Here is a 16,917-nt window from a genome sequence, read left to right as displayed (position 1 = left end):
TATAGACACTGGATATTACATTAAAAGTGGCTAAATATGTTTACTTGCCACTCAAACACTCCTTTGTAGATTATAGTATGACCATTGTCTTACCGTTTGTCACACATAATGTTTTTCCTAATTTAAAGGGTGTCTATTGTAAAACTTTTAGTCACACATAGTGAGGTACTGTGTGGCTAATCATATCTTATAGACACTGGAGGTTATTGTGAATGTGGCTAAAAATATGAACTTGCTAGTCAAAAAATCTTTTGTAGTTTGTGGTGCGGCCATTGTCTTACCGTTTGTCACACATAATGCTTTTCGTAATTTAAAGTGTGGCTATTGTCAAACTTTTCGTCACATATAGTGAGGTACTGTGTGGCTAATAATATCATATAGACACTGGAGGTTGTTGTCAATGTGGCTAAAAATGTGAACTTGCTAGTCAAAAATTCTTTTGTAGTTTGTGGCGTGGCCATTGTCTTACCGTTTGTCACACAAAATGCTTTTCCTAATTTAAAGTGTGGCTATTGTCAAACTTTTCGTCACACATAGTGAGGTACTGTGTGGCTAATAATATCTTATAGACACCGGAGGTTATTGTCAATGTGGCTAAAAATATGAACTTGCTAGTCAAAAACTCTTTTGTAGTTTGTGGTGTGGCCATTGTCTTACCGTTTGTCACACATAATGCTTTTCCTAATTTGAAGTGTGGCTATTTTCAAACTTTTCGTCACACATAGTCATGTATTGTGTGGCCAAACATATCATATAGACACTGGAGGTTATTGTCAATGTCGCTAAAAATATGAAGTTGCCACTCAAACACTCTTTTGTAGTTTGTGGTGTGGCCATTGTCTTACCGTTTGTCACACATAATGTTTTTGTAATATAAAGTGTGGCTATTATCATACTTTTCGTCACACATAGTGATTTTCCAATGACGTTTGATCTCGTTTCGCCACACAAACAAAAACCAACTGATGAAAGTGTGGTCATTGTTTTTGGTACCCTTTCGTCACACAAAAATGTTTATGTTGTGGCTAATGGTCATTTATAGACTCTAATTTTTGTAATTTCAGGTGTGGCTATTGTCTTACTTTTTGGCACACCTATTTAATGTGTTCTATGTGGCCAAATTGTGTGTAATTAGGCAATATATAATTATTTTTATTTTTTTGTGAAGTAATATAAAACATCTATAAGCAAGCATGACAAAACAAAATTAGAAACAAATTATATTAACAACAATATTCACTTAAGCAAATGTATATGCAAAATATCTTACAAAATAATAACGACTACCTATATACTAGCTAAGGCGTCGGTTTTCTTGGCACTGCTCCTTGTCTTCTGTTTGGTCACCCGGTCTATCGTTGTGTACTTTGCCTTTGCCTTCTTGCCAGCTATGTCTGGTTCTTTTGAGGATGGGAGTGGTGGTAGTTGGAACAACAGAATATGAAAAACAAATATGTATAATTAATGTCGTATTTTGTAATTGAATAGAACAAAATAGTAGGCCTGCAAACGAACCGAACGTTCGTTTAACTGTTCGTGAACCTTTCGGCGGTAAGTTCGTTTGTGTTCGTTTATCTTTGTTCAATTACGTTAGTTTAGATTATAAACAAACGAACATAAACGAACACAAGTGTTCATTTCTTAAACTAAATGAAAATGAACATAGATATTTGTTCGGTTAAGTTAAAAGGGAACAAACCTCCTGGTCACATAAGATTAGGTGTTCTGGCCAAACAACAAAAGTACCAATTGTGTCGCCAACAGTCGTAATTTCACCTGCCTAACAAGGAATAATTGCTTGTTCCTTTATGGCTCCATCAATACTAACTTTATATCAACCCTCCAGGATTGCTTTTCCATGCAACTGTTGTGGAACCGGTGACCAATGAACTTTACCATTTGCCACCTTGTTACGCTTGTCATGCACACACAAACGACATTCATACACCTATAAACAAGCATGTGAAATTAAGATGGCTTAGTTGAAGTCAATATATAAGTACATACCCATGTTGGTGGGAAATTAACAATGTTTCGCGCAGTACATACCTTTATGTCAACAGGTGGGGAAGCTTCATCCGTAGATACATCAACTTTTCTTTCACGGCTTCTCCGTTTTACCTAAAAACCATTCAATGAATCAATCAACAATTAAAGGAAAAACTGAAATTTCCAAATACTTACTGATGGTTTTTTTGAGGCGTTACTATCCGGAGTGTGGTGTAGTTGTGTTGATGCTTGGTCAACATTGTTCTCTACAGGCTTCATTGGTAATATAAAAGAAATTGGAATTGTTAGACTTATTAGGTTATAAAATATAAAAACTGAAATTGCCAAATACTTACTGATGTCGCGCTATGGGGATCGACTACCGTTTGGTCAACATTTTTTTCCACAGACTTGGCCTGCAATTCGGTAATAGAAAATGAGCACACTCACATTGGTAACGAATTATAAAAAGTACTGAAATTGTCAAATACTTACTGATGTCGCGATATGGGGAGCGGGTACCGTTTCGACAACTATTTTATCCACAGACTACAATTAACTTACGCAAAATCTGCACACTCACATATAAAGTTAATTATTAAAACAAATCAATCAAACTGTCAAATGCTTACCTGAGAAGCGGATTCTTGTTGCACAGCCTCACTTGAGGTTAAGATGTTTCCCACAGAACTGGCCTACAAATCAATTTATTAGGTTATGGAAAATGAAAAATCACATGGAAAGTTGTAATAAACAAAGAAACTGTCAGATACTTACTGGTGCTGGCATTTTATTTTGCGCCACAGCACTAGTACTTTGGTTAGAACCAACCTGGTTGGGAACAGGATTTACCTACGAATTGTGACAAAAACAGTGCCAATTATGTATGTCGAATGCATTAATTAATATGTAGCATACGTCACTTACTTGACTTGCGTACATTTGCGGCAACAATCCTTCGAGATGTCTGAACCCGACCTCAAATGCTAACTGTTCCTTCTCACGGCTTGCTTGCATAGAATTCGTGGATTCAAGTAGAGTCGTCAACCTCTTCACCACTTCATCTCTCTGCACCGCCTCATACTAAAGTTGGGCAATCCGTTGCTTAAACGAGCCTTTTACCCGACTCAAGTTGGGCAATCCGTCGTCAACCTGTTTTTTTCAAGTCAATTTGTAGTAAAGAAATCATTGTAGAAGAGCTTGATAAGATGCAGGAAGAGCAAATAGTTACACTGTGCCTGCTGGAGAAGTATTTTCCTCCATCATTTTTTGATGTCGTGGTTCACTTAACCGTGCACCTTGTAAGAGAGATAAAATTATGTGGGCCACCATGCTTTCGTTGGATGTATCCCTTTGAAAGGTGTATGAAGGTTATCAAAGAGCATGTGCAAAACAAAACTTATCCAGAAGGGTGCATTGCTGAGGAGAACATTGCGAAAGAAACAATCGAGTTTTTGAGCGAATACCAAAAAAACATCAAGAGTACTGTTGGTATTCCACATGATAAGCATGATGATAATTGGGAGACAATTCATGTCACAGGCGCTAAATCAGTTGAAGTTTCTCCTGATCTCTTCAAGAGATCACATTTCTATGTGCTGCGGAATACGCCTGAAATAGCGCCGTACGTCGAGTAAGTATTACTAACATATATACTCTAAATTACATATATATATATTAATTCACAATATATTATATATACTCCTACTTTCAGACAACACAAGACTTGTTTGAAAAAACAAATGCATTTGCTGGAGAAGGAGCATACTTTAAAGTTTGGTGACTGGTTACGCGACAAGGTAGATCAATTTATTAAGTCTTCTATAATTTTTAAAATTCTTTTATAGTTTCTGCAATGTAGGTGAAGAATCTAATCCTTGTAATGAAATTCAGGTTGAAAGAGAGCTAGCGGGCTCCCCAGGTTCTGTATCGGAAACCGTAAAGTGGATTGCACACGGAGCACACCGCAACGTTTACAAATATGACTCATACGACATCAACGGTTTTGAATTTCGTACAAAATCTCATGATGGTAGAGTTTACCAGAACAACGAGGTTGGTGTAGAGGCGGATGACATGCACATCAAAAAAGACGTGGTGACCTATGGACAAAACTTTTATTTTGGGGTTTTGCAAGAGATATGGGTCCTAGATTATCATAATAAATGAATTCCGGTCTTCATGTGCCAATGGGTTGACCGTAAACATATCAAACACGATATTCTTGGTTACACGTCGGTCGACCTAAACAAATTTGGCCACAAGGATGATCCGTTTATATTGGCCTCGCAAGCACGCCAGGTGTTTTATGTTCAAGATCAGCTGGATAGAAAAAAGCATGTTGTCCTCATGACTCCACCCAAGAATTTTAGGCATTCGTATGACGAGGTCAATGAGGAATTTAGTACGGTAACTTTCCCTCATAAGGGTAATACATTGCCACTTGTACAACCAAATCAACTGCTTCGTAATGAGTCCCCGGATGACTACTGGAGGCTCGGGAAAAAGCCTACAACTATTCGTAATGAAGATTGACACCGATGTCGGGGTTGTCGACCCAGCAGTTGTGTTCGTTCAGCTAGTTAGATGTAAATAATGTTTAAATATAGTTGTGATACATGATATCTTCCTTCTATACTTTGTACTTATTAATTCAAACTAAAGAAATATTGGTTGTTTTTAATGCTATTACTACTTATACGTACCGGTCGGTTTGTTGAATTCATTTCATCTTCTGGCTATTTTGGTCAATTGGTGTCAAGTTCAAAAATACATCATGTTACATCGATAATAGTCACAATTGACTTGTAGTGTACCATAGTAAGACCAATAAAGTCATTACACTCATAACTGACTCGTTCTATATCAAAGTTACATTAATACAAAGAAAACCCAAAAATGCATCATGTTGTCTAGGATGTTCATGGTTCGGTGACAGTCATCATTTCTCGTCTGATGGTTTTGTTTCTTGCACAACCTCTATTTGGTTATGTTTCAACATACTTTTCAACAGCTGGTTTCCTGCAAAACATTATCAACTCATTTTATAAAAAAGACCATTATGCCCTTATTTTCACTAACCCGCATACCAAAATTGTACCCTCCAGACTTTGAAGAAGCCTTTGAACAAATAAAATTTAGTTTTGAAAAACCGCTTCCAAACTCAATGCCATCACAGTAACCTAATTTAAGATTTGGAGATGACATTGAGTTTTGGAAATGATTTTATCAAAATCTAAGATCTTTGAGAAGTTTAAGATCTGTGAAAACCTTAGATTTTTTTTTTGCTTGGCCAAGTTTGGAATTCACATAACATATATAAAAGTGTAATAAATCTCAGTCAACAGTTTTATTGTAGTCATTAAAGTCTCTGTTGTTATATAGTTGGTAGTTGAGTGTATACGACACTATAACTGCATACTAATTACTACCTGTCAAAATGGTTTTCACGCGCTTTGGAAACACACAGAAGCTAATTAATTTTGGAAATTAATTACATTTATACCTACTAATTGTCAAAAATCTTGGAAATATATTTATGTAATGATAGCCTACATTCAAATTAATTAAAATAAAAAAAACTAGTATATCACACGCTTTTGTACGCTTTAAATACCTGTCAAAAATCTTGGAAATATATTTATTTAATGATAACCTACATTTAAGTTAATTAAAATAAAAAAAAACTAGTATATCTTACTAGATAGCCTACAAATCAACTGAACTACGTACAATAAATTACTGTCTCAACTAACAAATATTAAATTTTAGGTCTATTTTGTTATTCACTCACACTAACATCTATTTTAAAGTTAATTATAAAAAAACATCAACTATGCTTTAAATACGCTTTAACCAAAATATAATAATAACATTTACAGTTAATACAAAAATATAATAATTAAATTACATTAATATAGAAAAACTAATTACAAAAAACTAAATCCTAGCATCAGATTCCATATCTGAATCTACATCCTTCAGATTCTCAGCTTCTGGAGTCCGAGAGGGCATGATCCTCTCCCACATGTCGTCCGAGGTGTAGGTGGAGTCCTTAAACTTTCAGAGGTGAAGGTTCACCTGAGTATGGAATGCCCCATAAAGGGACACAACCTTGAATTCCTCCACGGAGTTCAAATCAATGTGCGCTACCTCGATTCCAAGAGTTCCATCACAAAGCTGAAATAATCAGCAGTCGTGTACCCAAGAAACCTAACCATTCGGTTAAGTTGTTGGTACATGAAGGTTTGAGGGTGGACATAGTCCACAAACCTCACACTTTGATTCTTTCGGACGGCGCCAGAAGAAAAGTGGAAAACAATGGTGAAGAAGGTGGGATCGTAGTAGATGGGGGCATGAGTACCCGGTTCACGTACGATCCATGTTGAAGCCATTTTTTCGAAATTAATCGGAAGAAGGTGATTGTGGATTGTGATTGTGATTGTGATTATGGATTGTGACTTGTATTTAAACACCGTCTGACGCCGGCGGTACATCTCCATGACAATTTGAAATTGGCGGCACAAGACACTAGAAAGACAATGATGACGTTAGCCACTCGTCAAATCAACGTGTGGCCATTAATTACGTTTGGACACACTTAAAAATATTTAAGTGTGACCATTTATCACTTATAGCCACACATAATAAGTGTATCCGTGACGATAAAAAACTTAGAAAAAATAAAACTAAGATACTCTTTGGTCACACAACCTTTTATAAGTGGCCATTAATTACATTTGGACACACTTAAAAATATTTAAGTGTGACCATTTATCACTTATAGCCACACATAATAAGTGTATCCGTGACGATAAAAAACTTAGAAAAAATAAAACTAAGATACTCTTTGGTCACACAACATATTATAAGTGGCCATTAATTACATTTGGACACACTTAAAAATATTTAAGTGTGACCATTTATCACTTATAGCCACACATAATAAGTGTATCCGTGACGATAAAAAACTTAGAAAAAATAAAACTAAACTACTCTTTGGTCACACAACCTCGTATAAGTGGCTATATATTTTAAGCGTTTTAGCCACATTACTAATATATACAATGGTTGTTTGTCATATTTCGCCACATTATTAAAAATGTGGCTAACAAATGTGACATTAGGTCACACAACGTAGTATAAGTGGCTATATCTTTTAACTTTTAGACACATCTCTTATCAATACAGTAGCCGTTCGTCACATTTGGCCACACTATTAAAACATGTGGCTAGTTAAATGTCACAGTTTGTGGTTAATGCATGTGTTTTTGGTCACATGTATCAAAGATCTAAAAAACAATGACTGTAGGTCACATTTCGCCACACGTTTTTATAATGTGGCTAGATTTTGTCACAGTTTTTTTCAAAGTGTGGCGAAAAGTACCTGAGTAGGTATGGAATGGTCACATGTAGAATAACATGTGCGGCCAAAACATTCTGGAAGGTTTTCAAACATGGTTAAAGACCTTTTAGCCACACATTTAAGCCGAAGTGTGGCAAATTTCCCAGACCACATGTGTGGCTAAAAGTCGATTTTCACTTAGTGTAAACCAACATTGGATTTGCATGATACAAAATTGTTCGTGTAGGTCCCATAACGACCACTCGAACGGTAAAGTGCATGATACAAAATAAACCAATTTAGGTCCTTTATGTTTACACGATTTTCTGAAAACAATGAAAAGATATAAAAGTATTATTTAATTAAGACAAAATGGTAAAACTTGTCCTTTATGTTTACACGATTTTTTAGTGGATGTCCTGTAGCGAAAACAATGTCAGAAAACATCCTTTATAATTAAAAATCTTATCAACTTTTGTCCTTTAACCCTAACCCAGTTAAGTTTTTTTGTTAAATGTCTTTCACACGAGGGTAGTTTCGTAAATGCACACATGTATTTTAATAATAATAAAAAATCATATTCATTCTCCAAACAAAACCTTTTGCATATTCAACCACCACCAACTAAACTCAACCCCCTTTTAACCTATCGTCTCCTCCACCGGTGTTGCCGTCTTCAGCCTCCATCGCAGCCACCGTCTCCGCCTCAACTTCAGAATAAAAAACCTTTAAAAATTTTCTCAAAAACCCTTTACACTCACTACAGCCACTGACTCCCACCTCCACCGCCATGGGTAAACAAACCCTAATCATGGTTGCCGGAAACGTAGTCCCCAACGAAGTCTAGGGAAACGATTCGAGTTTAGGTTAGTTCGAATTTAGGTTTGAAGAAGAAATTATGAGAACATACATTATAAACCTTTAAGATCTTACAATTAGTTTGGGGATCTAGGGCCTCAAAAATGTGAATCGTCTTCTTTTGATTCCATATCAGATTATCAAATTATGCATATGATTAACCCTATGGTTTGAAACATTTCTTCATGTACAAAACATATCTGGTTGGCGGTGCGACGGTGGTGGTCCAGAGGTGCGGTAGTGGTGGTCCAGAGATGCGGCGGTGGTGGTCCAAAGGTGCGGCGATGGTCGTCAACTAGTAATTGTTTGTTGTTGTGTTGGTGGTGGTTATTGAGAAATGAAGATGCAGAGGTTTAGTTTTGAGAAGATGATGTTTTGTTCTTTGTTTTAGTTATTAAATACATGTGTGCACCTACGAAACAACCCTCATGTGAAAGGCATTTCACGAAAAAACTTAACTGGGTTAGGATTTAAAGACAAAAGTTGATAAGATTTTTAATTATAAAGGATGTTTTCTGACATTGTTTTCGCTAAAGGACGTCCACCGAAAAATCGTGTAAACATAAAGGACGAGTTTTGTCATTTTGTCTTTAATTAAACATAAACGGGAAAACATAGTAATTTTTATTGTAATTATATGAATATGGAATGGGCTAAGAATTATGACCGATATCTTTTACAAAAGTAAATATATGCACCGTGTTTAAGTTCGCTTATTCAGCTTGACAACTGAAATTTGTTAATCTTTGAAATATATAGTCAACCGCCCAACCTAGCAAGATTGATACTCTAGTTTAAACTTACATAGTTGTATATACATCAAAGAAGGTAGTGAAGAGATAGGGTGTTCTTCATTGGATTCAGGTACGCAGTGATTAATTCGTACCCTATATCTCTCTCTTTGTTTAATATTCTTGTAAAAGTAGTACTATAGAAGATCAAAAGGAACATGATCTTTTTAAGATTATGGGAAGCTCGACCTATAAGTGGAGGGATATACCTCCTTTAATTAAAATTTTAAGAGGTTGATTAACTATTATATATTCGTGAAGGCAATCTATAAAGAATAATTCTTATAGAATTTTAGAAGATTCTTTAGATTTTTCTTATACCTGTATTTATCCTATTTAAGTATACAACTTTATCGAAACTCATATTTGACATATTGTTAATATCATAAAATCCTGATATTTTTTTTTAAAACAATTTATGAGAAATTCTTTAAACATGTAAAAAGAATAAAAAATTATACATTCTTATTTGACAAACTTAAGAGTAACGAGTAATTATTTTAAATATCGTTTTTACAAATACATGAATTTAATACAAATTAATGGAATTTAATATATGAAAATTGGATTGATGAACATTTCCGTGCTTTTTTACGTGTTTAGATACTTTAATTAATATGACAAAATTATATTACATGACATATTAGTGATATGTAGGTTCTTTTATCATATCAACTCATATGCATAAATTAGTTCTACGTAGAATTGTCTTAATTAATGCATTAAGTTCTAGGTAGAAGCAACTGCCTAATTAGCATAAGGCATGGATAAACAATTTACGATCAAGCATATATGTTTTCGTAATCTTTAAACCTAAATATCAACTCATTTAAGACTATTTTTATAAGAAGAAAATAAAAATAGAAATTTACATTACTCCATTACACAATTATAACATTAAAAATTCATTACTTAAACCTAATAAAAAAAAACCTTGTTACTTATGACTCAAATTTGTAATAAGTCTCAGCACAAAATGTTTTAACTATTCTCGAATCTTGAGGACTATAAAATTGCTAAAAGCCTAGTTCAAGTAGAAAAAATAACACCCTGTGATGAAAATAAGATAGCATTTCTATAACTAACAACTTATTGTCCCTTAGATTATGTGTTGTGGTTCCCAAGTGGAGTCGCGAATAGCCTGGCGCAAGCCACATAGGTCGCACACTCCACAAGTATCAGCGAACGAAGGCCGGCGTGAGGAGCCACGACTCGGCTAACGGGGTATAAGTGTTGACGTAATTTGAATGTGGTGCCAAGCTGTGGAGTAGAATGGGGGGTTTGACCTATTTTGGTGGAGGAGGAGGAGGACCTAATTTTTTTCCCCTTCTTGGGTTTGTTTGTTTTCTTTTATGTTAGATTATAATTTGTATTGTTATTGTTTTTATAAAATTAGTATATATTTTGTATTATTTATATAATTTATAATAGTTTGGGGGTTTTTTTACAAAAGTAGTATATATAATTTTTATATTATGTTATAAAATTTTGAAAGAAAAAACAAATTTTAAAATAATGATAAAATTCGTTGAAGTCACTATTCGCCTAAACCACAACAGGCTCAGGTGGCTTAAGTAGTGACTTCAGCGAGTGTCCAGTCAACATCAACATCCAATCAGCAGTGCATGCCACAATGTTATTGGATGAATTTAGAGCCCTGCTTTAGCAATAACTCATAGTCTTATATTCTAAGACTATCTTCAATAGGCCTTTAGGTTGAAGGCCTTTGGAAGTCCTTAGATGCCCTTACCATTGGAGTGTGTTTATTCATAGAAGTCGTTATGTAAAGTGCTTTTACATTAAGTCATGTGTTTGTCATGGTTCCTTGAAAAGGTGGGGACCAAAGTTAAAAATAAAAGTTTTATTTAAATATTATGTGTAATAAGTAGGTGATGATGTAGAAATTAATGAGGTTAATGATATTTATAGGGTTGTAGATTTATATATTTTTGAAGCTTATAGCTTATTTTATGTCATTTGATAAGCCCTTTTTAAATGTTTAGATTAGCTTATATTTTACAAGTTGATTATACATCTTAATAAGTTGTTAAATCAATCATTTTTAATTTGTTATAGTAAAAAGTTACTTCAATATTATTAATCCATCACCATTTGAAGGCAAATGAGTAATTTACCCCCTTAAACAAATAAGCTTCTTTAAATAAGCTAAAAACCATCTTCAAATAAGTTTCTATAAATTAACTTATATAAGCTTATAAGCCTAAGCTAAAAAAGCTAAACCAAACACCAAATGAAACTTATTTTATAAAAACAGCTAAAAAAGCTATAAGCTTTGCTAAAAAAGCTAGGCCAAACACCCCCATAGTCTAAGATATAATATAGTGTAAATTATAACAAAGCTCATTCACCCATCATAGAGCTCGTACTTCAGGTTCAAGGTCTCTCTCTCTACCTTAATTTCTTCTAACTTTTGAGGCTTATAACAATCTACAATTAGTATACCAAAATTATGAACAAAAATTAGGTATTTAGCTAGATGAAGAAGTGTTTTAAATAAGTTTGTTAATATCATGGACAAAGGGTCATTGTCCACTTTATGACAACTCATCTTCTTACCTTGCATATTTTCATCATTCCTGCTTGGTTTTGTTGAAAGGCCCTCAAAAAGCAAGAAAGAGAGAAAATGTTGAAACTTGATTAGTTTCTCTCCTCAATTATATATAAAGATATATATATATATATATATATATATTCATCCCTCAACATCACCCATTATTATTATTATTATTATTATTATTATTATTATTATTATTATTATTATTATTATTATTATTATTATATCTTTCGAACACAAGTAATCAGAAAATAATTAATACTTCTAGCTAGCTAGATCACTTCATGGATAATTCTGAGGCTCTTGAGCTTGATTTCAGCCGCATCGATCGATCCATGACGTCGTTCCAGAATGACTCCGGGGACACGTCTGATCCGCAGAGATCAAAGATCGGTAAAGGAAAGATCGAGATCAAGCGGATCGAAAACACGACGAACCGACAAGTGACTTTCTGCAAGCGTCGAAACGGGTTGCTCAAGAAAGCCTATGAGTTGTCTGTACTTTGTGATGCTGAGGTTGCTCTTATCGTCTTTTCGAGCCCTGGTCGTCTTTATGAGTATGCTAACAACAGGTACAAATTAATTCTTGGATCATATAACTGTGTTGTAATAGCTTTAAGTGAGACTGATTAATTTTATGACAAGATAATAAAAATTTCCTTTAAATTTTATCAGGTTTTTTAGGGTTTTGAGAACAAAGGACACAATTTCTTAAGTTATTTAAAGATTTATTATTATTTTTGTAAGGTTATGACTCTTTGTGGAACAAAGATTCACTTTTATTTTGTGTTTGTTACTTTTTCTCAAGGTGTTCTTTGTTTTCATTTATATGATCTAATATTAATTTTACATACTTTGGTACCAACTACCAATAAGATCTGTTTTTAAAAGAAAACCCTAGTGGATTTTATGCAAGCCAATAAGCAAAGATTTAGGAAATTTATTGGCAGGCCTCTTAGATCAGCTTCCCTCATATCTTCATTGCTGTTTTAGTTCTCTCTCTCTCTCTCTCTCTCTCTCACACACACACACACAAACACAGGAAATGTTGTCAAGTTCCTATTTGCTCAACACTTTCATCATCTTGACGCTTTCTTAATAAACATGTCAGTTAAAGATAGTCAAAGTAAGTGTAAGGATTCTGAAATAGATGTCATCAAAGCCTAGTGAAGAATGGAAAATTACTCTAGTATGTTTTTAAATCAGTCTAAGAAAAACACTGAAAGTTTATGTTTCTTAACTAAAATTATGTCTAATCAAATGAGTTTATATTCTTGATGGTAAAACTTATGGTATTTGAATGAATTTAAGTTACTATGACAAGAGAAACAAAATAATTATTACCAACTCCAAAATTAAATATCGTTGTCTTCTCGGAAAGTATATAAAATGCATATATTTTAGACCTAAATTCCTAGAAATTAGGGTGTTCACAAAAATATAAATTAAAAAAAAAACCTCATTTGGTTTAATATATATCTTTTTTTTAACAACTCATTTTTAACAACATAATTCAACCATAGTTTGCACTTGCAAAGGATTTAATTTAAACTCATTATCACAATCGTGCAAGAGCAAACATCTTACCCTTAACGGCTATTTGGTTTTATATATCTTGGGTTAAAAAATTTATATATTAAATAAAATGATTCAATTACAATAGAGCGATGGATAAGCGGGCAACAAGTTGCGTCGCCACCCCATTTTGAACGGCAAACCCTTTTCTACTGAAAACAAAGTTATAGTTCTTTGGCGTCGATAAGCTACTGTGCACGATTCGTTGAACTCGTTTGAGAAACGTAATAGCTTCGGGGGCATGAGACCCAAATGTATCAAAAGTAAAATGAATGAAGACGTATTGATTCTCGACACATACTTTCACATGCTTAGCAATTTTTTCTGATTCTGCCTTCAACACAGCCTGCCTAACAACAAACCCGATATCCCTAAGCCCAACAAGATGGGATACTCCAGTAAGGTCAATACAAGCGTGTTTCCCCCTGCCCATCCAAACACAAGAACGTCTACTGGTTGAAGAGTAGACCTACCTTCAAGGGTTTATAACATATTAACTATTATAGATAAACCAAAAAGAGAGAAGATAATCAGTTAGATGTTACCTACTTTGTTATGATTTTCTCTATAAGTGATTATATTTTATTTGGTTTCCTTGTGTTTAAACCTAAATTCTTACCTTATATATTCATAATAAAAGTGATTAAATGATTACAGTTCTTTCCAAGTTATTTATTAACAAAAATTGATATTGTTCAACATTTATTTTCTAACCTTATCTCAATATATAGGTCATTAAAAACAAATACTTTTATAGAATCACAACTAAGATTTTACTTGCAAGCTTTTTGAGTTAATGACACTATAAATGGCATATTTTTATCATTTCCAATGTTCTTCAATACACTATTCTTTCCCTTTGGATATGTTGTCCATTATACTTTCCCAAGCTTACCATGCTGTTGAAACTAAAACAGCAACCTACAATACAGAAGTGGGTATAGAGAGCTATTATATATATTTATATCTCTATAAACTTTGTGTCTAATATTTAGGGCATTTATCATAGATCTTGCATAGGTTAGAGAGAGAGGGAGAGAGTACGGATGAGTGGTATGATGCCATGAAATGGACGTCTCTGATTTACTTAACAGAGGGAAAAAAGAACAGAGATTTGGATCTACGAGGAGGGTAAAATGGTGAAATATAGATGAATTATCCGCTGTGTAATAAAGTGTTTCACACGTGGTACAAATCTGGCCGTAGAAAGACACAACCAATCATAATGATAGATGTTTTGACAGCGTGGCAGAGGCAACCAATCACTATTTCGGCCAAATTGAGTCAATATAAAATGTGGTTTTATATGGTATCCTTAAGATCTCCGTGAAAAGTTAGATATTATCATTCAATTAGTACATTTTATGTTTCCTTAAAATCATACACAAATCCTACTATGTTTCCAAATGCTTTAAAGATCTTAGTACACTTTGTTCTGTGTGAACATGAGTAAATCCTAAGGGCAAAGCCTAGAAACACATATGTATCAACACACCAAATATAAGAAAGGGTCTTTTTTAATTGACACTATTTCAGACATTGATCCGAGTAGGCCGATAGCACTCGATTGTGTGGTTTGGTAATGTTTGAACGGTTTTTGATCATCCTTTTGTAATGTTTTCACACAAATCTAATTATCAGTAAATCAACCTAATGGTCTTCATATTCTTATTGATATTTCAGTGTTAGAGGGACAATCGATCGGTACAAAAAATCATGCTTAGATCCACCTAGCAACGGTTCGGTTTCTGAAGCTAATGCTCAGGTACACTTTAAGATCTATTTTACAAACTTGTTATAGTTGTAGCGAATTAACCTGTTACAACTTACAAGAACAAGTTAAATGTATACATTTTTGTCAACGCGCTTGTACCCTTAAAAGTAACTATTTTGTGGAAGTATATTGTATATGAATGAGACCGGTACTTCTATAGTTCCATGTATTTTTGAAACTTCTTCTAATTCTATTAACTATTGTGAAAAACACCTAGAAGTACCACTCACGTTCCTAAACAACCTACAAATAAAAAATGTTCCTTAAAAGTGTAGTATGGTGAAGTTTATGCTTCTACAGTAGTTATGTTGACATAATGTAATTACAGCATTCTAATGAAACACCAACATCTAAAAACTACAGTTTTACCAACAAGAAGCTACTAAACTGCGTCAGCAAATTATAAACCTTCAGAATCAAAACAGGTACCTTTCTAATTAGATGCGTGCTCTATATATTTTGTGTATGCTCATATGAACCTGTACTGTGTTATAACCTTTTTGTGCAAAAGGCAATTTTACAGAAACATCATGGGTGAATCTTTGGCAGACATGCCTGGGAAGGATCTCAAGAACCTTGAAGCTAAGTTAGAGAAAGCTATTAGCAGAATTCGTGCGAAAAAGGTATAAGTTCTTCTCATTTCTAACCTCCAAGAATCTTCAAATATTTAACATACTTGCATTTGACATCTGTTTTCTTTCTTTTTGATAAAATCTGCAGAATGAACTTCTATTTGCTGAAATTGAGTACATGCAAAAAAGGGTAAGTCTTCAACTATATATTTTCAATATCTGATCTTATAACGAGTCGAATAAGCCGAGCTCGTTTATCTTAATCAGCTGGAATGTTGAGCTCGAGTCACATTGTTTATTTTAATTTTTTTTAATCTATATATATATATGTGTGTGTGTGTGTGTGTGACACACACACACAAAATATAATATTTTGAATACACAAATACTGCAAAATTTATAAACTAAAGAATGTACTTTATAGGTTTGGCTTTAATTTAAATGAGCTAAATGAGTGAACCAATGAACTTTAGCTTAGGCGAGCTGAGCTTATATTATGTGAGTTGTTTTCAAGCGAAATGTTAATTCATATTTTATGTGTTTAATGCACATATTTAATTTTATGTTTCTAATGAGAATACAGAATTTAATCTAAGAAACAAATTTATAGCTCCAATAATTTTTAAACATTTTTGTAAAGCAGGAACTTGAGCTCCATAACAGCAATCAATTCCTTAGAGCAAAGGTATATCTATCCAACTATATATCTCTCCATAAAATTCCAATCCATTTGAATAGTATATTCGTTTTACGATTTGTGAGATTTTATTGGGTACATTTGTTTGTTTAACGATTATTTAGATAGCTGAAAACGAAAGAGCTCAACAGCAGCAAATGAGCTTGATGCCTGGAAGTTCGGGTTATGACCTTGGACCGCACCAGTCCTTTGACGGTCGAAACTACCATCAAACGAATGAGTTGCAACCCAATAACGATTACTCTTGCCAAGACCAAACTCCTCTCCAGTTGGTGTAAGTACACATGCACGCAGAGAAAAAATTCCTAGAATTTGAATTCAATAGATTGTTTCATGATGATGAAAAATATTTATTTTTGTTACCTTTTCAATCTTGAGTCCTTTAATTTGTATGATTTCATGCAGGTAATAATGAATAATGATGGCGGGCGTGAGGGTATTCGATTACTCATTGATCAGTTGCAGCTAATAACCTGATAATAATTAATTAACATGGACTTGACTTATATATATGCTTGCTTTAGTACGGATTTATATCTTGTATAATTTAAGGATCATCGTGTTATGTGTGCAATCTAATATCATGAAACATTATATATATGGTACTCGTTATAATCGTATTTCTGCTAGGTGTTTAAAGTAAATCATGACGCGTGTTAAAGGGAATCAAAACTAATCTAAACTCTAAGCTAAACTACTTCTACTGTAACCTAGTCTAGAAATCAGTCACCTGAAATTTAGGG

The 16,917-nt window shown here is 33.7% G+C and overlaps 1 protein-coding gene across 1 annotated transcript; it reads left to right on the top strand.

Annotated features, from left to right (window-relative positions):
• The first annotated feature begins 11,762 nt into the window (after positions 1-11,762).
• On the top strand, positions 11,763-16,453 carry LOC143543644 (floral homeotic protein AGAMOUS-like). The gene is made up of 7 exons (XM_077035914.1): positions 11,763-12,128; positions 14,815-14,896; positions 15,269-15,330; positions 15,417-15,528; positions 15,626-15,667; positions 16,121-16,162; positions 16,279-16,453. Exons 1-7 carry the CDS (start codon positions 11,842-11,844, stop codon positions 16,450-16,452), a joined length of 801 nt encoding a protein of 266 aa, XP_076892029.1. The 5' UTR covers positions 11,763-11,841; the 3' UTR covers position 16,453.
• Positions 16,454-16,917: the final 464 nt, after the last annotated feature.

Source organism: Bidens hawaiensis, unplaced genomic scaffold, assembly GCF_021521415.1.
Source record: "Bidens hawaiensis isolate Kalapana, Puna unplaced genomic scaffold, B.hawaiensis_p1.1 tig00013241_1, whole genome shotgun sequence".
Classification (NCBI taxonomy): Eukaryota; Viridiplantae; Streptophyta; class Magnoliopsida; order Asterales; family Asteraceae; genus Bidens; species Bidens hawaiensis.
This window is presented reverse-complemented; position numbering and strand designations above follow the sequence as displayed.

What these genes read in the sequence shown, in the direction of transcription:
- LOC143543644 (XM_077035914.1), top strand. Translation starts at nt 11,842, where the DNA reads ATGGATAATTCTGAGGCTCTTGAGCTTGATTTCAGCCGCATCGATCGA. An exon ending in AACCTTCAGAATCAAAACAG is followed by an intron (nt 15,331 to 15,416) that starts GTACCTTTCTAA and finishes TTTGTGCAAAAG; the next exon opens with GCAATTTTACAGAAACATCA. An exon ending in GCAGAATTCGTGCGAAAAAG is followed by an intron (nt 15,529 to 15,625) that starts GTATAAGTTCTT and finishes TAAAATCTGCAG; the next exon opens with AATGAACTTCTATTTGCTGA.